Raw genomic sequence first — 21,104 nt, 5'->3', positions numbered from 1 at the left:
GACAAATACCTATGACTCCCACAAGCAGGCACATATCTGTAGTAAAACATCACATACCTGTAGCCAGAAAAGGGCCAGTACTAGTGCAGTACTTGAAATTATTTCAGTTTCATTTGATCACTTTCACCTTTTCTCAACCCCACATGTTACTTTTTTAGGTTGGCCAATCTCACTGTAGACAGCTTTCAAATGTTAGCGGTTGCAAGCCAGTTTGTTATGTACCAAATTCTGCACAGCCTTGCCAGCCTATTGGAGTGACTCCCACTAGTACCATCCTGAAAAGGCATGGAAACATGTGTCTCCACAAATGCAGTGGCCTGCATTCTCAGAGTTTAAATTAGTCTGTTGATTGAGATGGTATTTATTGCATAATGGCTTAATTTAAGCTAGCAGTTGGCCAAAATGAAAATCTTAAGTCCATCTGAATTGTTCAATAGGAGTTTGTGTCGACATTTCTGTACTTATCTTCATGCTTTTGTTCATATTTTGCCAGATTTAGAGGTTTATTTTGTGCATTAAATTCATAGGCAGCTTTGTCACAGTCACACGCACACACAGACCAGTGTTTTGGAAGTTTCACTTGCAACTATCAGTTTTATTATCTGTACAGAGCACTTACTGGATCTGTTCAATGTTTTCATCTTATATGCTGCAGGTAATTTTACTTCAGAAAAGTGAAAAAATGGCAAAAACCTGCTCCTTCTCCATATGCTACAGATATTTCTAGTATATATTTGTGAACTCCTCTCTCTTCCAAATGTGACCTGTGTCTGTAATCCTTTCTCTCTAACAAATGCATTTTAAGTTACAAGTGTGCCCACTTTGAAAGATGTGATATTGCTGAGTCATTTTCTCTAAGTCAGCTTCTTTTAAGGGTTATGTTCCCCTGTTCTCTTGCTCTGTAAAGATCTTCTTTCTTGCACATCTTACCTTTCTGAGGTAAGGTCATTTTCTGACAGCCTTTTATGTCCTATAAGCATCCAGCTGGTAATTCAGTGTTGGTGAACAGTTACATGATGGTTGCAAGAACGATCGGTGATTCAGAAGATAGAAATCGTAGTAAAGCCATTTTCAGTAAAGAGAATCAAGCACTCAGCAAAATGGAGACTAAAGGATTGTGCTTCATTAGGAAGACTTTCTGTATCTGCTGCTGCTTTGGGTCATATGGGAGAATGGTAACATTTCCATGAATCTGAAAAAGGAAGTTTCACTGCAGCCTCATTTTTTTTTCTTGCTGTTTGCCTAGAGATTCAAGAAGTTCTTTTGAACATTTTGGTGCTAAAGGCTAAGTAGAAGAATTGGCTCTATTCACTTTGTTCATTCTAGCTGCTTATTGTTAGGAATTTTGGTTTACAGAAACCAAGCATTTATTTAAGATAGTTCTGTACATGTCTGACTCTCTCCAAGAGCATCAGTCAGTACCAAATGCACTCATCTGATTGCAGTTATTTCTTCTGGCATGGATTTAATTGTATCATTATCCACAGTTTTTTTCAGCCAAATATGTTTCCCATGCTTTACCATAGGCTTATTAATATATGCAGCTAACATCCACACGGTGGTCAGAATATTTCCAGAACGTTTTCCTGTATTTCTGTTTTCCAAGATGGCCAATATCTAAGCCTGGCCCTTATAGGCATGGCAGAGGAGCTCATGAGAACATTTTGGCTGAATACCTGGCGATGTTCATGAGGTAAGGGAGCAGTGGCTGTTCTGCTGTTAACTGAGAGACTAATTCCAGGGCAAGGAAGCTTTCAAAATCAAATGAGCATCACATTGCTGAATGTGTCTAATCTAAAAGGAGGAAAAAAAAAAAAAAAAGAGGAAAAAAAAAAAAGAAAAAAAATGTATTTTTTCATCTCTCTGCAGTGTAGGAGTGAAGCAAATGAATATGGCCTTGAATACACTTTTTAATTTTTCAGCACTGTATTTTGCCAACTTTAGTTCACTTTGTTGACTATTCAGTCAGACCATTTTTAAATTAAAAAGGAATACATGGTTGAATTATTTATTAAACAAAAGGTGCTTCTGTGCATGCAGACTACCTGTTTTTTGAATTTCTTTTACCATTGCCATTTGCGGAAATAGAATTTGAGAAAGTACATTGCTAATAAGCAAAGGGATGGAATAACTCTCCTTCTTCTAAAATATGTCTTTCTCTGTCTCTGAGGCAGTTAATAAACGAAATTGTGTCTGACTAGTCACAGAAAGAAATGCTAGATCTTCATTCAGATTTGCAATTTTGACCTTATTGTTGTTTCCTCAGTCTGGCAGGCTTCATATAGACAAAGGGTTATTAATTTCGGGTAGAAATATAAATGTGGACGAACCATAAACAAGGTGGAAGGAAGCAAGCAGAAAACTTTGTTCCTTGTTAATGGGCAGCATGTCCCACTGGGTCAGTGGTTCCCATTAGGGTGATGATGATGAGCACTACATGCAGCTACCTCTGCCTCAGCACTACATATTGCTGTCTTTGCACTGGGGCTTCAGATTTATGTGCCTCCACTGTTTCTTCTATTCTGGAGGGAACATGGCTTCTTTGTGCCTGATCTTTTCTCATCCCATTCTCCAAAAGAGAACACCTTCTAGCCTTCTGTCTGGACTTAAATCACTTTGCTTTTCACCTGAGACCACTTCCAATGTCAGGCTAGGAAGCTTTGAAAGACCTTCCGTAAGTCTGTGAGCTTACTTAAAAATTAGTGGGCTTACTTAAAAATTATTTACCTATTATGGAAAGAGGAATTAGCTCATTGAATCTGTGGGACCATCTGTCTGAGAGGTTGGTATTTGTCATCCCTAATGTGGCGCATGATAGCTATGTAGGAAAACAGTGATACAGGAGCTGCAATAGGTGCAAAATTCCAGACGAGGCAGAAAAGAAGCTTTGGAGGTAGGCTCACAAGGCCAGGAGGCCTCTGAGGAGCTCCCAGTTGCACCGGGGTGGAGGGAACTGCAAGGCTGTGGCTGCCGAGCATTCAGCTCCGACATGGCCTGTGGCAGGAAAGCAGTGAGCAGCAGCTAGTGACTGGGCACACCCTGGCTTTCATATCTACAGATGGAGACCTAAAAGATTGCAGGGCCACAGTCCAACACCAGCACATGTAAAATAAGGCTCAGGATTTAGATAACTCTGTTCCAGCATACTGACGTGTGTGGCCACGGTCCAACTCCAACACATGCAAAATTAGTTTCAGGATCATTCCAGCATACTGAAGCCTATGCCTAAACACGTTATTGCCACTAGCTCAGCTAAATCAGAGGAGAGTGTTCAAAATAGTATTTTTTTCTCTTTCTTTACCAGGATAGTTTCATTGAAACATTGTATATTTTCGTGGTAGAAAATGGAGATTGGATTATTGATGTATCAGCTCCATATGCAGCATTTCTTATTTTTTTTAGTGCAACAGTAGCACCAATAGTAATACATATTAGTGTACTCTAAGGCTATTTTAGAAAACGTGGGTACAAGTTGACCTACTAATGTACCTTTTGAGATACATCATTAGTATAAAAAAATTAATGAGCCTGCTCAAATGATACCATGTTTAAAGACATCTTGGTCCCAATATGTCTGCAATCCACTGTGAAACCAATGAGGAAAAAAAAAAATACTGAGCAGTCAAAGGATTCCTTCTTAGGCTTAGAAGTAACAGATTTAATCAATATTTTCTTATTACAGTGAACCTCATGCAATTAACATATTTTTAGAAAAGAGGTGTGGTTAAAATAGACTCAGCAGCAGAACTACTTGTAAGCATTTCTTCAAATACAGATTTTTTTGTTTTGTGAAATGTGAAAGAAGTTGTATACTTAAGTGGGAGAAAAACCACTGGGCAATCAAAGCAGTCATTTAGTTTGATAGCACTGGAAAGTAAAAAGTAAGAAAATGCAAATAGTGAAGAAGTCTGTACAGTCATAGTCTGTCCGTGTGTTCTCTCATATGCTGTGACATTACCCACTTTTTGAAGACTCTGTCAGCACCCCTGTAATCAGTAATCTGTAACAGAATGACAGTCTTCTCTTTCTTTTCGTTGAGAGGAAAACTTGTAATTCAGCTATGCTAATCCATACAGTTTTATTTATGTGACTGATTCTAGTGTTGATTTCTTTCTCACTGGGGTCTACGGAAAGATGATCCTGTGACATTTAAGTAATTCACGTTTTTCTTTATTAGAATAGTTTTATATAAAATCTGATGACCCACTACTGGCTCTTCTATCCTGATTTTTACCACTCTATAATAAGATAGCTATTATGAAAAGGGTTCTTCTTAATCAATAGTTTGCAAAAACTTCTGCAACAATACCCCATGTCCCAAGACCTACTTACAGTCTGTCCAAGTCTGTCATTCCGGCTTGAAAAAATTATATATATGTATACATATAGGATTTGTTTAAGCCCAGCAACTCAAGGTAAAGCTTGAGTTGCTGAGCTTTTAAACATTTCCATACAATTACTCAGCAAATTTTAAAATATGTTTATTGGATTTTGAACACTGTGTGGAGCTGTGTGTGAATTTGAGCTTTCTAGACTCTCATGGACTCCACGTTGTTGGGCCCATGGGGGAAACTTACACAAAATGTATTCAGTGCTGCTCTCTTCCATTTGGGTTCACCATCTTCTCTACTAACGCTCTTGGATTTTTTCCTAGTGTAGCCTGTATACTGTACCAAATAGTTCTGTTTTCCCACAAACATAGTTTGGGGACAAATTAGAGGTCGTACTGAGGTACACCTTACCCGTTTGTTTTATAGGTATGTAGAGATGCTGAAATGTGGAAGCAACAGGGTAAGCATGGAAGCAAGAAGAAGGCAGTATATTCATTCACAGAAGTCCAGTTAGTGGTTATTTTAGTTGATTAGCTAGCAACTTATTTTCTCCCTCAGGAAATTGCCTCCACAGATCCTTACTTCTGGAGCTTAATCAGCAGTAGCAATCCATCCCAGGAGTGGGAGACCAGGAGTACTTAATTAAAGAGGGACTGTAAGGCAACTCTCCCAAATTGGATATCTGATCTAGCTTTGGCATCAGGAGAGCAATGCTGGGTAAAAGTGTTTATCAAGCTACATGTAGGCTCTCTGCAAATCTCAGAGATGGGAATATGATGCAGACAGCCTGTAGAAGCTGCTATAACCTGAGTACGATGGGCTTTAGGGCCATCTGGTACCTGAACACCTGCCTAGAAATAACACATACAAATCCAAAAGATGGTCCAGTTTGATAGCTTCTCTGCTTAGATTCCCCACTGGAATTTTCACCAAAAGCAGTAAGCAGTCTGTACCAAGTGTGGAAAGAGCTCATCCTATCTGGTCAATAATCAAGAGCCCATTTCAAAACTAACTCTGCCGAGTCAAGAGTTTGGGTAGGCAAATGAGTGAGATTTAGGTGTGAACCACAGACTGTTATTAGCATGAACATTGGGTGAGGATCCAGGATACTCTAAGCCTGTTTTAAAACTAGGAGGAAAAAACTGTGGGAAGGTCAGTTATGTAGACAGTTTGGGAGCTCAGATCCCTATCAAAACTACAAATGTTGAGGATGAACATTGGCAGTATACTAAGGAAAGATCCATAAGTGCATATTGAAGCCCAGAGTAGCTGATCCAAAGAGTGTTTTGCTTGTGAAGAAACATGCTCTCTACAGGGGAGTACAATAAGGCGTTCTGGCAGCTCAGACGTGCACTTCTGAAGAAAGCAAGAACAAACAGAAGCTCATCATTGAGAGTAACTGATGTTACATTCAAGACAGCAAACAGATCTGTTTTTCAGTAAATGAGGTACATCCTATTCTAAAGCATCCACTTTCCTGTGGAAAGATTATATGACAACTAGTGGAATATCATGAACCTTATCAGTGATTAACAGCTTAACAGTCTTGATCTATAAATCCAAATTATGGAATTGGGTTGGGGAAGAAATGGTACTGAAATAGCAGAAATGGAGAGCCAGTGAAGGAGTTATGTGGTTCAAGAGACTTGCAGGCATAGGATTTAGAAAAGAAAATAACAAGATTGTGAAAGAAAGTAGCAAAGATAGTATGATAGCAACTAAGAGTGATCCACAGCCATTTGCTTCAAGCTCAGTGCTCATTAGCTGGAGCTTCCAGGACTGAGCGGTGATGCCATGAAACTGAAGACCCAGCAACAAAAAGCAAGCATTGTCATGGCCACGCTTGGTGTGTTCCTGATGCTTGTTTACTCCAGTGAAGGACTTTGCACTGGTCTGACTGCATAAGTTGCACTTTAATCATATTTTTAATTATAATGGTGCATGTGCATATGATTTCAGAGTGGCCCTAAAAGTCAAGAGCATTAAAAATGATGAAGATGTTTGATATGTTTGCACATGCCAATATTAAAAAAGTTTCTTCAGCACTCTTTCCACTTTCATTTTGATTAAATTTTAGCAACATTAGTATTTCAATAACATGTTAAGGTCCTGATTCAAATCTAAGTGTTGAAGCATCACTGAATTCAGTAGGGTTGAAGAGAGATACAGCTGCAGGATTAAAGTTTAAGGCTCACTTTCTTCTTTTGGAGAGCTAACTATATGTGTGATGTTATTTAACTGTAATCTTCTTGGGGCACAGACTGCATTCTGTTTCCTTACTTAACTGACATAGTATCACTTGTTAGTAAAGCAGTACAAAAAAATGAACTATTTTGTGTTTTATCAACAATTTGCATTTTACACAGTATTTCATTTTAAATAAGTATAAAATCTTACCCTGAATGGTAAGATGTAATTGCTGATCATGTATCTCTTTGTTCCAGACACTTTTATAAAAGTGTATGTATTATGTATGATGTGACCTTCAAATGTCATGAATGCGTTGTGCAATAAACTGTCAATATTTGTGGCTATAAGGTACTAGATGACTTTTACAATAATTGGAACAGCTTTATTAAAAGCTTGGATCACTCAGCTGGTTAAAGAGAAAGACACAGGCCAGTGTTTATCTGTGATTTTCCTTCTGCCAACTGTTAAATGAAAGATATTGTAAGGTACTGAAGATGGCTTCAGTTAAAAAAAAAAAAAAGGAAGGAGTTAAAAAGGTCTATTGGTAAAATAGTTCTCTCAAAAAATCTTTTTTAATAATATGAATTCTCAGTCTAAATAAAGCTTTGTAAGCTAATGAATGGTGAATAAGCCAGGAGGTTGGACTAGGTGATCTCCATAGAGCCCTTCCAACCCTTACGATCCTGTGATTCTGGTTTCTGAGTTCTCTGTCTGATTTTGGTCACAGGATTCTTCATGCAGTCAGACAACTCAAAGATGTGCTCTGAAACTGTGTTTGAACTTTGATTATCTCAAAAGGTTTAAAGATTTATAACCATTTGCAAAGACCGCTAAGAACTCCAAAACAGAAACTCAGTAGGGAAACATTGAAATGAAGAGGATAAAAAACATTTTGTGATAAACAGCTTAATTTTGGTTAAGTGTCTTTTGATGTTTCTTTATGCTTGTGTGTTTGTCAAAATGCTTACCACGGTAAAAAAATAAAATAAAATAAAAAATAAAAAATCCTTACTATAGTACCTGAGATTTGCATACATGCATTATTTGTTGTGCAAGTTGTGCAACCCACTGCGTGTGAAAGCCACCAATTGTCTGTGTGTCGTGTGCCCAGAATATGGGTTTAGGGTATGTGTGTTTCCCCAAAGTCCCCAGTTAATGAGAAAGTGCTTAGAATATTCTGACTCCTCTTCTGTTGCGCTTGAAATAACACCTGTGGAGCTCCCATGTAGCCAAAGGTATTGGTGATGGCCTCCGTGTGCCCGCTTCTGGATGCGGCAAGTCTTATGCGTAAATTGATGTGAGTCTTTTGCTTCAGTTTGTACGTTAGGTTTAGTTTGTTCTTTAAATCTGCTAATGCACTCATCGGCAGCGCAGGCAGTGCAGTGTGTGCCTTCTGTTTGCTTGCGCGGGTCGGAGGGCTAAGTGGGAAGTCTGATGTCAGAAGCAGTATCTCTTTATTTACCAGTGGAACCTTTGGTATAATCTTTATTTCTAATAATACAAACAATACGAATGCTGTTTTCTCACTAGTGGGCCTCCTTTCCAATTCTCGTCTAAAATAGCTCTCTGTTTAAACAAATTCTCTGCCAATCCATATTAATGCTCAACAGTTTAAGATTCCCATATATGGTCATTCTAAAACCTAAATCCTTGATGAAACAATAGAGACAGCAAGTTGTTCCTGACCTAAGACATTAGTAAATCTTTCCGGAGGCCTAAAATATAACTGTAATATTCAGTAATATTAGACTTTTATTTTAAGCCATGAACTTCACTAGCAAAAAGTGTAGTAACATCTGCTAAAAGGATTCTAATTTCAAATTGTGAGCACTGGGCCAATCAATGTTTGGGCCGTTTTCATCTAAGCGTATTAACTAAAGATACTCCAGGTAGCTGAAAAAATATCATTAATTGTATTCCCTGTTTTCAGTATTATTCAAGCTTTCTCTAAGGAAATAAAGGTAAAGCATGTTTTCCCAGAAACTTTTGTGTACACTTTACTGCTTCCCAGGGAACGAGGTGGTCAGAGTCCAGGCATACTTGCGTAATGATGACAGCAGCAACAGGATTAAAATGTTGAATATCTTCTAACTATCTTCTTGACATTAAATTGAGAATAAAATTTTTCCTGCGAAGGTAATTGTATACAAAGTGGGCTTATCTGAGTGGTTTATAGATCTTTAAAAAATTGCCTCCTCATGTTGCATCGTGTTTCATTAACTTTGCAGGCAGTTCTAAACAACTACAAATATTTTGAAATTCTGAAATATACAAAAAATGTGGGATTATGTGCAGCTTTAAAAGCTTCTGGACATATTTTTAAACGATTCTTTAATAATGCCTGAAAAATGCGCAAGAGCAAACACATATTTGTAAGTGTGATTACCTATTTTGTGAGCTGATTACCTTTTCCAAGTGATTGCCTGTTTTTGGCTAATTTGGCAATCCTTGTGTTGGCAAATTCCAACTGACTTCACTGATAATTTAGTCTGTGTGAGAACTGCAATTATGGAAGTGTCTCTTTGAGAACCCCTGTGCTCGCACATACATGCAGCAAATAAATTCTCTTCCAGAATTTAAAGGACACATGTGAAGAAGATCCTTTGAAAATGTGCTGCTAACATGACTGAAGTCAGTGACCAACTGAAAACATGCCTCTTTTTACAAAAGCAACCAGTCCTTTTCTAATCACCTTTATCATTTCATCCCAGAAAGGCATACCAATCTTGCAGAAAACTGGGGAAATCTCAATTTCTTTTTTCATTGTGTAATTCTGTGTGGTTGCTTGATTTTCATTTCTGACTGTGTGGCAAACAGGTTTGTTAATGTTTTGACCAAATTGGCCCTTTGGTTATGTAGCTTATTACTGCGTTCCATGATGGATGTTGAAGTATTCCTTGCATTTTTCCCATTAGGACATGGGATGGTTAAGTGCACAGCCAGAGGATGCAGCTTTTCAAGGAAAAGTCACTGGCAGTTGTGTCTGTGTCCTTGGAAGGAGATTGTCACTGTTAAGGTGTGAAGTGTGTTTGACCAGAAATAGTTGCTTTTACTGTTTGTTAGTTTAAGGTCCAGAGTGCAGGTGAGTGGATGGCCGTTCTTGGGTTGGTGCGACCTGCCTGCCTCTAAGTGAGCCTCTGGCCTTGAGACTGACTTAGTTTTGTGGTCACCCAAGGTATGGCACAAAGACCAGCTTCTCATTTAGAACTGAATGAGGACGTTTCTTTGCAGTTCTGTACGTGCTGTGAGGGAAGCAAAAGGAAAGCTCAGTGAAAGTAAGTTCAGATACAGGCTTTGGAAGCATCACATCTAGCTTGTACATCTATACAATATTTCATACGTGGTTCTGTTATTTCCTGCAGTTGAATCAGGAAAGGTAGGAATGGGCCGGAAGACATTCAGGACATAGACCTGCCTGTAATGGAAGTAGGTAGTAAAAAAAGAAGTCTTATCTCACGTGCATCATGTAGACCACATAACTCAATGAACCACAATGACTGCAAGATAAGTAACTGTTCTCTTTCCTTCCTGATCTTTTATCCTCAGAATTGAGCAGCCTGAAAACCATTGCTCAGTTCCCAAGTAAATCATAAATTAGATGGACTTGGTGGGGCTTATCCTAGTTGTGCAGGTCTGTAAAACATTAGCAAAGTGTTGTGTGCTTTAGCGTAACTGGGAGCTTGTACTTCAAAGGGGGTAACAATAGCAGCAGAGAGGGGCACATCTGAGGTGCAGAATAAGTAAGGTGGAATGTTTTTGTTTCTGCACATACACTGTTGTTGCCTTAGCCTGCATTCATCTGTTTGCCTCGTAACTCTTTCCGTGCTAATTATTTATCCTTTTCCTGTTTTGTGATTTTGTTTCCCTCACTTTCCGTGTGTTGTTTTAAGAAAGTGTTAAAATAAACTTGATAGCAGTGAGACATAAATGCATTTTAAAGCTAAGCACGTTTTAAACTTAAGTGCCTTGACAAATAGGTACACTTTGCTAAAAGAGGGCTTTAGTAAGACGAAGCTGGGGTAGCGTTTGATGGGGACAACAGCCTTAAACATATCTTTTCATTGTTGGAAATAAAAGGACTTAGATGTAAAGCTGTTCATTCAGGTAGTGATGGCCTCCAGTGCTTCGGTGGGCTTTGTAGGCAGAGGAATTCAAAAGAAAACCCCTCAGCCCAGCTTTAAAGTCTTAGGAATGCTTTCACTGTGGGAAGAAAAATTCTTCAAGGTAAGGCCCCTGTTGGAGTAAAGCCTTTGGAGCTATCTACTGTATGTCTACTTAAATCTAAAAGAAAACTCTTCAGACCACCCACATCTTTCTTTGCTTCATTGTTGTTTTCAGTTTGCTTTTTCAGAGGGATTAGTGCTAGAGTAAACTCCATCGTCTCGCTGCCTTGAAAAAATTCAATTTTGTGTAAAGTGAAAATTAGACTCTTAAATCTGCAAAGCGAGCTGTTTATCTTACAAATTTATTCTTTTTTATTGGGCCACACATATTCTAGATAGAAAGATAAAAGGCAAATGGATAACAGGCCATCATTTAGAGTGACATATAGCAAAACATAACCAGTCGACTTATTCTGTAAATTCCTCCTGAGTGGCTTGTTAGCTTTATCTATATATTTATCTATAATGCTCATATAGTATTTATTGAAAACAAAAATAAAATCCTGCAATTTATCATCATGCATTCTGTATTTTGCACTTCACAAATGTTTTTTGCAGTCAGGAATTCTCTTTCTCCCAGAGCGGCTTAAGACATGAATATATACAACTTTGGAGGAGAACAATAAAGTGGAAAATCTAAACTCTTTAGGAAGCTTGGAATTATGGACTGGCACCTATATCTGTTTTCCTGGGTTCTGAAAGACACAATGCACTCTGCATTATGTTCTTTCACATACTTGTGAATAATTCAAACTGACAATTACTAGCCCTGTAAACCTAAATAGTGTTCTGTAACCCAGCAGCCTAAGAAAAGCCAGAAAATATTAAGCAAGAATGTCAATTTCTAGAATCAGATTTTGACTTTTGAAAGTTAGCAATAACTTGATGACATGCATGACTAAGATAAGCGTATGTACATTTTTTGTCACACAATCATCCCTTATTTCAACTTTAACAAAATCGTTTAGAGTGACCATTTAATAATAAATAACGAAGTGCCTGTTTAGTTTTACCTTTTCCAGCAGTGTGGTAGCTGGATCTCTGCTATTCTGTGAGCAGTTTTTATTAGAGCAAAACGTCTAAATCTTTCTTACGTCCATCACTTCCATTTAAAGGGAAATGCTGCATAAACTGCGCTGTTTCCTCACAGCTTTACTTACATATCAGCCGGGTAGAGACCAAGCATTTTCAGTCAGTAGTTCATGGTTGAAATAATCGAGACTCTACGTGCAGATTTAAACTATATGCTCTCTCCTTCAATACAGACCACGTAGCTCAGCCTTTGCATCCAGGACTGGTAATGTGCCCATGTGTATTGCATGCCCACAGTCGTAAATCCAATTCAGAATTTCAACGTGCACCGCGGTACTTTTTGGTGATAATGTTAATTGATACTTGTATGTGATATAACATGACTCTGTAAGAACAAGATGATAGCTGAATCTTATGTGGTACGAGTAATGACTTGTTAAAACCATTGTGCATTTTGTAATTTCTGTGCCAGTTTTTTCTAAGTTATTTTGTCCATAGCCTGCTCGAATAATAGCAGCTTCTTCAGAATGGCTGAGAATTTTGATTTCTTCCTATGGTGAGAGAGATGAGATGTCCTGGAGTTTCACCCATTGTATTGCAATGCAAAGAGTAAGTGTAGCTGTGAAGATGGAAGGAGAAAGCCTGGTAGCTACGGGTGAAGGGTCAAAGGAGTCCCCTCTCATCCGACCGGATTTTCCATCAGCTTTCCCTTAATATGAGGTCACTCACCAGGTCACACGTTGTTTCTCTAGTGCTGGAGCGTTGCAGAAGAAAGTTCATTAGCTTTGCGTGTAGGCATTGCCATTTCAGTTGGTCTGCCTGTCCCTGTGATTCCATTTTTATGGGAGGTTTCAACATGCTGATGCAAACTTTTTCCCTCTAAAATCACGCATATTTTTACAATACTTACAAATTAAATAGACTCAACAAAACAACAATTTAAAACTTTTGGGGGAAAAATTAATAGGAACTAAGCAAAAGAAGAAATCAAACCAGCTGCTGACACAGCTGTTTCTTTTCTTGTATAATTCAGCTCAATATAAAGGTACCATATGCTGCTTAAAATGATGATAGGAAAGATGAAATAATTTAAGAGAATAACAAGAAAATACATGAATTGTCAGCATTCTGTCAGATTTAAAGAATGAAATAGACAGGTGTAGTATTGGCATGTTTAACTTTGTGTTGTGTTAGCAGTTTTAGTGAGAAAACTTCTGACATGTGCTGAAGTGATGTGAGATCATTTCTGTGTTGCAGACATTGGAGAAGAAGCTGGGAGATCTGTAGGAGTCCAGCAGCCAGCTTTACTGAGAGACAGGAGCCTTGGTTCTGCCATGAAAGACTGCCCATATTGTGGAAAAACATTCAGAACATCACATCACTTAAAGGTCCACTTGAGAATACATACAGGTGAGAGGAACAACAGGAGCGGAGCGCTGTCTGCTCATGCGATGTGTGGGGGGGTTTACATACGTGCGGCGAGGAGCCTGAATTCCCAGGGTAGATTTGGATTCATTAGCTGGAGAGAGTCTTTTGAGAAAGACATATGACAGTCTTAAATAAAAGCACAAGGAATGTGTTGTTGGATAAAGACCACTTTAATAGAATCGTCTTTTCCCAGTTGAGGTTATTTCTGTCTCCTTCCCTGCTTCATCACTGTTTCCTTCAATTACCCTTGTCCTTCAATAGGCATAAGCCTATTGGTTTCAGACTTAGTTATACTAACTGCTTCAAAGGCCTTCCTTAGCATCTACTTAGGGATTCTGTATGTTTTGCTCAGTTACTATTTTTGTTCCATTTAACATGCTCATTTTTAACCTCTCACTGTTCCTATGAATACATCAGCTTCATGGATCTGCTTTTTTTTTCTTTCTGCATTAGAACTCACTCAACTTACTACTTGTCTGTAATAAAACTTACTGAGATTTGCAGCACGATAGAACAGATTTCTACGTTTTATTTTAATAACAAAACCAGATTTTCTGCCCTACGGAGACTTACTACTGGTCTAGATTCTTTCTTTGTTTTTGGGTATCACTGCTCTAGATTCTAGAAAAATACAGCCACACTATTTTAATTATAATACTACGTTTGCTTAAAAGTATATATGTGCTTGGTAGAGTTCACTTGGAGACGCACTATAGATTTAAGAAGTGCTATTATATCTGTATTTAAAATCAATTATAGAATATTAGTATCCTCAGATCCTGTTGATGTCATTTTATATGGTCAATCTGATGCTGTTTTCTTCCAATTCCTAGATGTTGCAGTAGAGCTTCAGGGAGCGTGCAAAGCTGGAGATTTAGGACATTTTGTGGGCAGGCACAGTGGGCACTGCAGATGTGCAGTCATTTTACTTTTACTGCATTTTAAAGACATTTCAGGGTGTTCCTGCTACTTTTCTGATCAATAGGTAAAATAAATTGCATGAATAAATACTTTCCAGTTGTACCTCGCATGTGAAAAATGTCACTGTAATTTTTTATTTCACGGAGATAGAAGATAAGAAGTATTGGCCTCCCTTCTCAAAACCAGCAATCACATTTCTCTTATGTGCTTGCACAGGTGTAAAGCTGAGTATTGGTTTTGTGAATATAAGGCCTGAGTTTGAAAAAATGACAAAGAAGGCTGAAATTTATTTGAAGGAAAACATTTCACTGATGAAATGAAAAAGTTTCTTCGTTTTATTTTTCTCTTTGGAGTAGGAGTTGACCACAATGTTTTTACCTGATTTTTGCAATTGAGATTTATTATTACTAGATATTTTTTAAACTGTAGTCTCTGTTTGGATTGCAGTCTGTTTAGGGCAGGAATAGGCTTTTCTATGTCTTGGGCTTGGTAGGAAAAATCTAATGCAGTACAAACTCTATGCATGTGTTCGCCAGCACTGCAAAAATAAAGCCAGTTATTTTATTGGGAAATAATCCTATAACTATGAGCTTTAAACAATTTAACATTTTTACTAATGGAGAAGCAAAGGAAAATTCTTTAAAATAACCCAAGGATACCCATCTCTTTCTTTTATCTTATTATGTAGAGGTCATTTTGTTGTTGTTTTGGAGGTGGCAATGATCATGTGTTTGGTGTTTGTGGCTTAGAACTAATGGGAAGTGAATTAATTGCGATGGAAGTACTCCTTAAAATTTTATATTAAAACTTAATAATCAAAATTAAAACAAGAAGAACTAAAGCATGTAAAGTATCACATAAAAAAAAAAAAAATCATACAGAATATTAAAACAATATTTGCAATATTTAAAAGGCATTATAATTTTAAAATAGATAAAGATCAATTTCCATTAGGTTGAGAACAAAGTATTTGTAAATAATGACAAGAATATGTTGAAATGGAGCAATGTTTTACATATTGGAAGTAATCATAATAAATATTATAAAAATGTAAATTGGCAAATTACTAGAGTTATTAAATAAAAATTAAGTTGCATCGCTCTAAATGGAAATGATGTAATAGATATCAGTTATTAAACAAATATTGGTTAGCTCACACTACCAGGGACAGTTTCCTGCTTTTTATGTCATACTCTGTCTTTATTATATGCCTGGATCATATAACTGACTGATAAAAAACACTTTACTGTGTTTCTCCACTACATTAACTCAATTACTGTTCTTGTTCTCACAGCACCTGTTTGTTAGAGAGGAGCTCAAGCAGTTCAGCAGAAGTCAGGTTCCTTCGAACATCTGTGTGTTTGGAGGCACATGAGTAGGTTGGTTTGGTACGCATGCCAAGACAAGACCTGAAGTCTGATCCAGCCAGGAGGTGCCTCTGTGGCAACTGGCCTGAAAAAGCTAGAGAAGCTGTTTAATCCTTCACGAGCAGAGGGTGCTATGCTCTGTTTTAAAAGCATTGGCTGGTGACTTGGGTTCTTTCTTTTTTTTTTATTTTTTTTTTTTTATGCTGTGTGGTTCCAACCTTCTCAGCACTGCATCTCAGTGTCTGTGTAGTTTGCTATCGAATAACCTTCTCAAAACCAAACCAACGCAAAGCAGCCACCAAAAACTCAGTGGAGTCCCAACCTACGATTGTAGGACTTTCTGTACTACTTTCGCTCTCTGCTTCCAGCCTGCCAGAGAAAAGTGTGGCTCCTCTTTTAAGAATTTCGGAAGAGTGTCACTAATGGCATTCCAAAAGAGTCAAAGAGCCATCAGTCAGGATATCAGGACAAGTGAAAACTGGATCCAGGTTCTAACAGGCAGTAGAGGTGTGGAGGAGCCACTTTGTGATTCATCCTCATGGTTATAAACTAACCATAGTACAACTGTGATGGCTGTAACACAGAAGGCTCAGAGGCCTTTGGATTTTGAGAGAAGGAAACTTGTCAAGGTATCTCAGACCAATAAAATGCAAAAGTTCCCACAGTTTATGTTTTTCTCCTCTGCAGGCAGCAGATTAGGGTGCCACCATTCAAGGGACTGAGCATCTCTTTATGTTCCTTAGTGCTCTGAGTTCACACCAAAACCAGAGTCGTGCATGTTTTCCACTTTACATACCTAAAACTTGGGACAGCATAGAAACAGTTAAGTGTTTTAGAAGTTAGAATTTCGTATGCTCTGCTTTTGGCAAGCAACATATGATGGGAGGACCAGTCCCCAGATTAGCTCTAGCACCTCTGTATCTTGCATTAGCACTGAGGAACCGCTGCAGATGTAGTCCACTTGGAATTCTTGCGATCGTTAGGTGCTCAGGTATATTCCCAGAGTGACTGGCACAATTAAATCTCTTGTGTAATGAAAACACTTTCCATGAGTCAAGTATAGCCCTGAAGAAGGTTTAAATTGTGCGATACCAAAGAACCCTAAGGTAGAGTAGGAAGAAGCTTAGCCAGGCTGCGTCAATTAACGGAGAGTATGTTTTGATATGTGTCACATGTATCTCACATGTATTGAGTACATTTGTGGTGTTAACTGCATTTTCCCTTGGAAATGTGATTGGCCAATTTTAAAACGTGCTTAGAAGAATTGATGAACTACGATAAAAATGGTGCTGTTTTAAATGAATTCAATTCACATTTTCTTCCTAAAAAAAGACTGCCTGTTGCCATTCTCTGAAGGCGCTTGTAGTGGGATGAGCAATATGAATAATTAAGGAAAATGGGTATGTGTGCTCCAAGAGGAGACAATTTTGGTATTGAACATCCTTTATTCTTACATTTCTAAGATGAACTAAAAGGACTTTTCATTTCTCTAGATTTCTCCAGATTTCCCATCTTTAACGCTGTATAGCATGCCTTTTCTCCTGTCTTAATGACATCCCAAACTTTTGTTGAAAATAATTGATTGAATTTAAATTTCCTTAAAAGTTTAAGAGGTAATGTTACAGTATAAATTTCCTACCAAACACTAAGTAGGGAAATATCCATTAGTGAAATTAACTACAGTTTCTAGGTAGCTAACAATGTGCAGTATACAGTAGGGCATGGCTAATGAACACTGCAGTGGGTGATATTTCATTATACAAATTAATGCTCACATTTTAATGGGAAAGTCACATAATGAATCTCAGCTTCAGTGACAGCAATTAGAGACACAGATTGTCCCCTTCTGGACAAGGCACTGTTTAGCAATAAGCAGCTGTGTAAAAAGTCTTCAGTTTTACAACATATATATATATGCTTTGGGGGAATTAGCGTACAGTTTATATTAATGTACTGAATCTTCCCTGCAAAGGAACAACTGTATTTATCTCTCTGCATTTTAACTAAGTAAAGACATGTAAAAAGACTAAATAAATGTTGTGGATGAGGTATAAATAAATGAGAATATTCAATTACAAAACTTTATAAAAATTAAACTATTTTATTGTAATACCTCATGTACAATTGAAAAATATTTAATACACGGAGACAAAAGCATCTGTCCTCTTAAAGGATAGGACAATTTCATTGTATAGAATAGAGAAAAATAGCTGGTAAAGGAAAGTGGCATCGAGAAGAAGTTAACTAGTATTTCTGACAAACAGATTAATTGTGTGGTGAAACATGTGCAGGATCCAAAAATAATCCTACAGAACCTTTGATATTCCATTTGGTTTAAAAAGTGTGAAGTGAATGATTAGAATGATAAAAGAAATTACCATGTAAGAATAGGCATAATAATGAACTAATTAAACCATACAGCAATTCATTTCTAAAATATCTACTGCACAATGGATAAAATAGGTTATCAATAACTGTTTCAATGGTAAAATAAAAAATGCTATAAAATGTTTTCAATATTTTCATTAGGCAGTATTCTCTGGAATTATAAGATGTTTGATTTCGTTTGCTTTGCATGAAGGAAAACTATCTTGTTTAGAAATTATGGGATCCCATTGAGACTTCCATTGTCCCTGAGTGTCCATCGAAACCTCCCTACTGGCTGCTGGAGCTTTAGGTGTGGGGTGCACAGACCTCACTGTGCTGAGGAGCAGAGAAGCACAGTGCATAGGCAAACTCCATAAGAACAGGGTTTCTAAAAAAGGGGGGAGGGCATTAATTGGGGAATGGATGTATAGAAGGCATTACAGATTTTTTAAAAGACGTAGTGTAGTGGCTATTAAAAAAAAAATAAAGAAGCTGATAGCAGTAAATGTAAATGGACAGTTAAGAAGTCCCTTTGTAAGGGAAACTAAAAGAAAAAAGGCATGTGTGGATATTAGAGTTTCAGAGAACAGGATAAATTCTGTAGATCTGGCAAGTTTAACACTTGCTATCTTGCTAATACTGGATAAGACATGGATAAAAAAGTATCAACCATAGTAGGCAAGACTGAATACTCTTCTTCACTGTTCTCAGGAAAAAAAGCATCATGGATTTTATAGGTATTTTCCATTGATGCAGTTCAGCCATTAAGTAGTGAGGCTGTTACAGTGTAGCCCACTACATTTTAATATTTTTTAGAACGATGAAACTGGATACTGGATAACCTGTAGATTAAGTCTTAAAAACTCTGGCTGGAGGGCCCTCTGAATCATTAAAATTCATTAGGAGAAAAAAAAAGTATTGGAAGATGGAATGGATGGAAGTTCTGGAGCATTCTAGTTTTTCCAAAAACAGAGACGAGGAGACCTTGAAATTATAAGTGGACTTACCCTATAAGTGGCCCTGCATGTGGCAGGGGGTTGGAGATTCATGATCCTTGAGGTCCCATCCAACCCTGGCCATTCTATGATGTTTTGGATAAAATTACAGAACTAATTTGGTAAATAATAATTAAGATTTGATAACATAACGCCAATCAAATTTATTATATGAAAGTAAGTTTTGTCAAGTTCCTCGGGTTTCTCTCAAGTCTTGTGAAAGCAGCTTGTTCTATATGACATTCCCCTAAAAATCCACGGCTGCAGAGATGAAGTGGCCTATAACCCATCAGTCCCACAGCAGTGCTCTCAGCTCAGTCAGTTTGGCATTTCATCATAATTTGGAAAAGCGTATAAAATCACTGTTGATAAAATTTACCAATGGCACGAAAATGGTAAAATGCTAAAAATCACGGGGAGGGACTGATGGGTTGCTTAGTCGAGTGGGTTCTTCTCAATGATATGAATTTTAAAACAGCAAAATGTAGAGGAACAAATACTAGAGCTGTTGATGAACTGGGTCTGGGATTACGGTAGAGAAGCAACAGAATGTGAGCTGTTAGCTGATTGCTATAGCTATGGATGTAAACAGTGTTTGTATAAGAATAATATCTGGTTGAAACTTCATCAAAGCTTTAGTGGGTACCTATAATTGAAAAGGACATTTGATAATTGGAAAGGGTATTCCACTCAGGAGCAAGAGAAGTTGGTGAGATGAGGGCGAGTACCGTTCTCAGGGAACAGATCTTTGATTCAAAAAAACCAAATCATTTAGTGTCGCAGGGAAAAGATGCTGTGAGGTTCAGTATAGGAAACAGACTTGGGACAAATAAAAACTGGAAATAAGGCAACAGTGAAAATAATTAACCAATCAAACAGTTTACATAAGGACATGTTGAACGTGTTGATTGCTGTGAATAAAATATATTTAAAATAAGAAAGTATGGTTTGTGTCAAATTGCAATTGTGGTTTTGATGCAGGAATTATCATGTGAGGATCTTTGGCCTGTTTGGTACAGCAAATAAGACAGGATATTGTCCCTTCTAGCCATAAAATCTGTAAATGTATTTGTAATTGGACTGTGGTCTCCTTGCATAGGTGATTCGTATGACTGGTGTTATTGGACTGCATTTTGAGCAGGATTGGTAGTAGATCGAGCACTGCTTTGTTTATGCAACCTGCTATATTGAAAGACCTCGTGCTACTGGGTAGCATGTCTGTTTCCAGTTATCTACCAAGATTTTGTGCAGATTTTACAAGCAGCATTGAATTTTATTGTTTTATTGTATCCTGATACGAAATAGTTCTTGTGAGATGCCTTGTGTCTTGTAAAATCAGAGTGGTAGATAGATCAGAACTGTGATTATGTTGCCTAGATAAGTTACTCTCAACAAGATGCTTTCTTTTTTTATTGTACACATTGGGATATTCACTCTTTCTACTCTACTGTGAAAGGGTTTGCAGGGATGCACACACGTCCAGAAAATTAGCAAGATTAGGATGATCGTTGCCTTTCCAAACAGTGAAAAATGACTGTTGGATATGAAATGCAAAAAACTATTTTGGAAAAAGTCAAGTTCCCTCACTCTTACATGGCAACCTTAATTTATGTGAACTGATATTAAGTGTTAAATAACTCATCCAGACACTGCTCTTGGCAGTATTACCCGGGTAGTCGTTATATAGGACGAGTTCTCTGAAATGCTTTCCCCAAGCGCAAGATACGAACAGGTTGTCTTCTGATGAGAAGTGTGCCTTAGCTGTCTTATCCCCTTTACTATTCTTCAGACATACGCAATTACAACTGTTGATTGGAAATCAGGAGTCCTTTGGGTTTTCCATTAAAACCAGATTGGTTTTTGGTTTGTTTGGTTTAAATTAGGTTGTTCTTTTTTTCCATTGCAGTTTATAGCTCTATTTTGTTGTTTGTGTGGTGACTTACATGAGCATTGTTGGGTGTTATTCTGAGTGGATGAAATAGTGCAAAGTACTTTTTACAGTTCCTCTATTTAGGAAATGGTGAATCTGTAAATTTCAAAGATCAACAGATGATTTACTCAGTCCTTCTCCCTTCTGCCAGTGCCTGCCCTTGAAATAGCAACAGTTAAGATTGCTTTGAAGTACACTAATCACTGCCAACATTTTGATCTAAAAGAGAGAGGAAAAAAAAGAAAGGTTTGGAGTACTTCCCTTTGAATGATGTTATTTGGCCAGTGCTGCAGTGTAAAGGTGGCACAGTGTGTTGCTACATGTTGAGTCCAATTGCAGCCCTTCAGTGTTAGAATTTATTTCTAGACATGCAAGAGGTG

At 37.6% G+C, this 21,104-nt stretch overlaps 1 protein-coding gene across 13 annotated transcripts in view; it reads left to right on the top strand.

Moving 5' to 3' along the window:
• The window catches only part of ZNF536 (zinc finger protein 536), a 327,128-nt gene that overhangs the window by 192,226 nt on the left and 113,798 nt on the right, over positions 1–21,104 (top strand). For all 13 annotated transcript variants that reach the window (XM_048958585.1, XM_048958587.1, XM_048958582.1 and 10 more), the window contains one exon: positions 12,974–13,126. In XM_048958585.1, the coding sequence (XP_048814542.1) occupies positions 12,974–13,126 (153 nt within the window). The remainder of the gene's footprint in view (positions 1–12,973; positions 13,127–21,104) is intronic.

This window comes from Lagopus muta, chromosome 12, assembly GCF_023343835.1.
Source record: "Lagopus muta isolate bLagMut1 chromosome 12, bLagMut1 primary, whole genome shotgun sequence".
NCBI classification, from domain to species: Eukaryota; Metazoa; Chordata; class Aves; order Galliformes; family Phasianidae; genus Lagopus; species Lagopus muta.
This window is presented reverse-complemented; position numbering and strand designations above follow the sequence as displayed.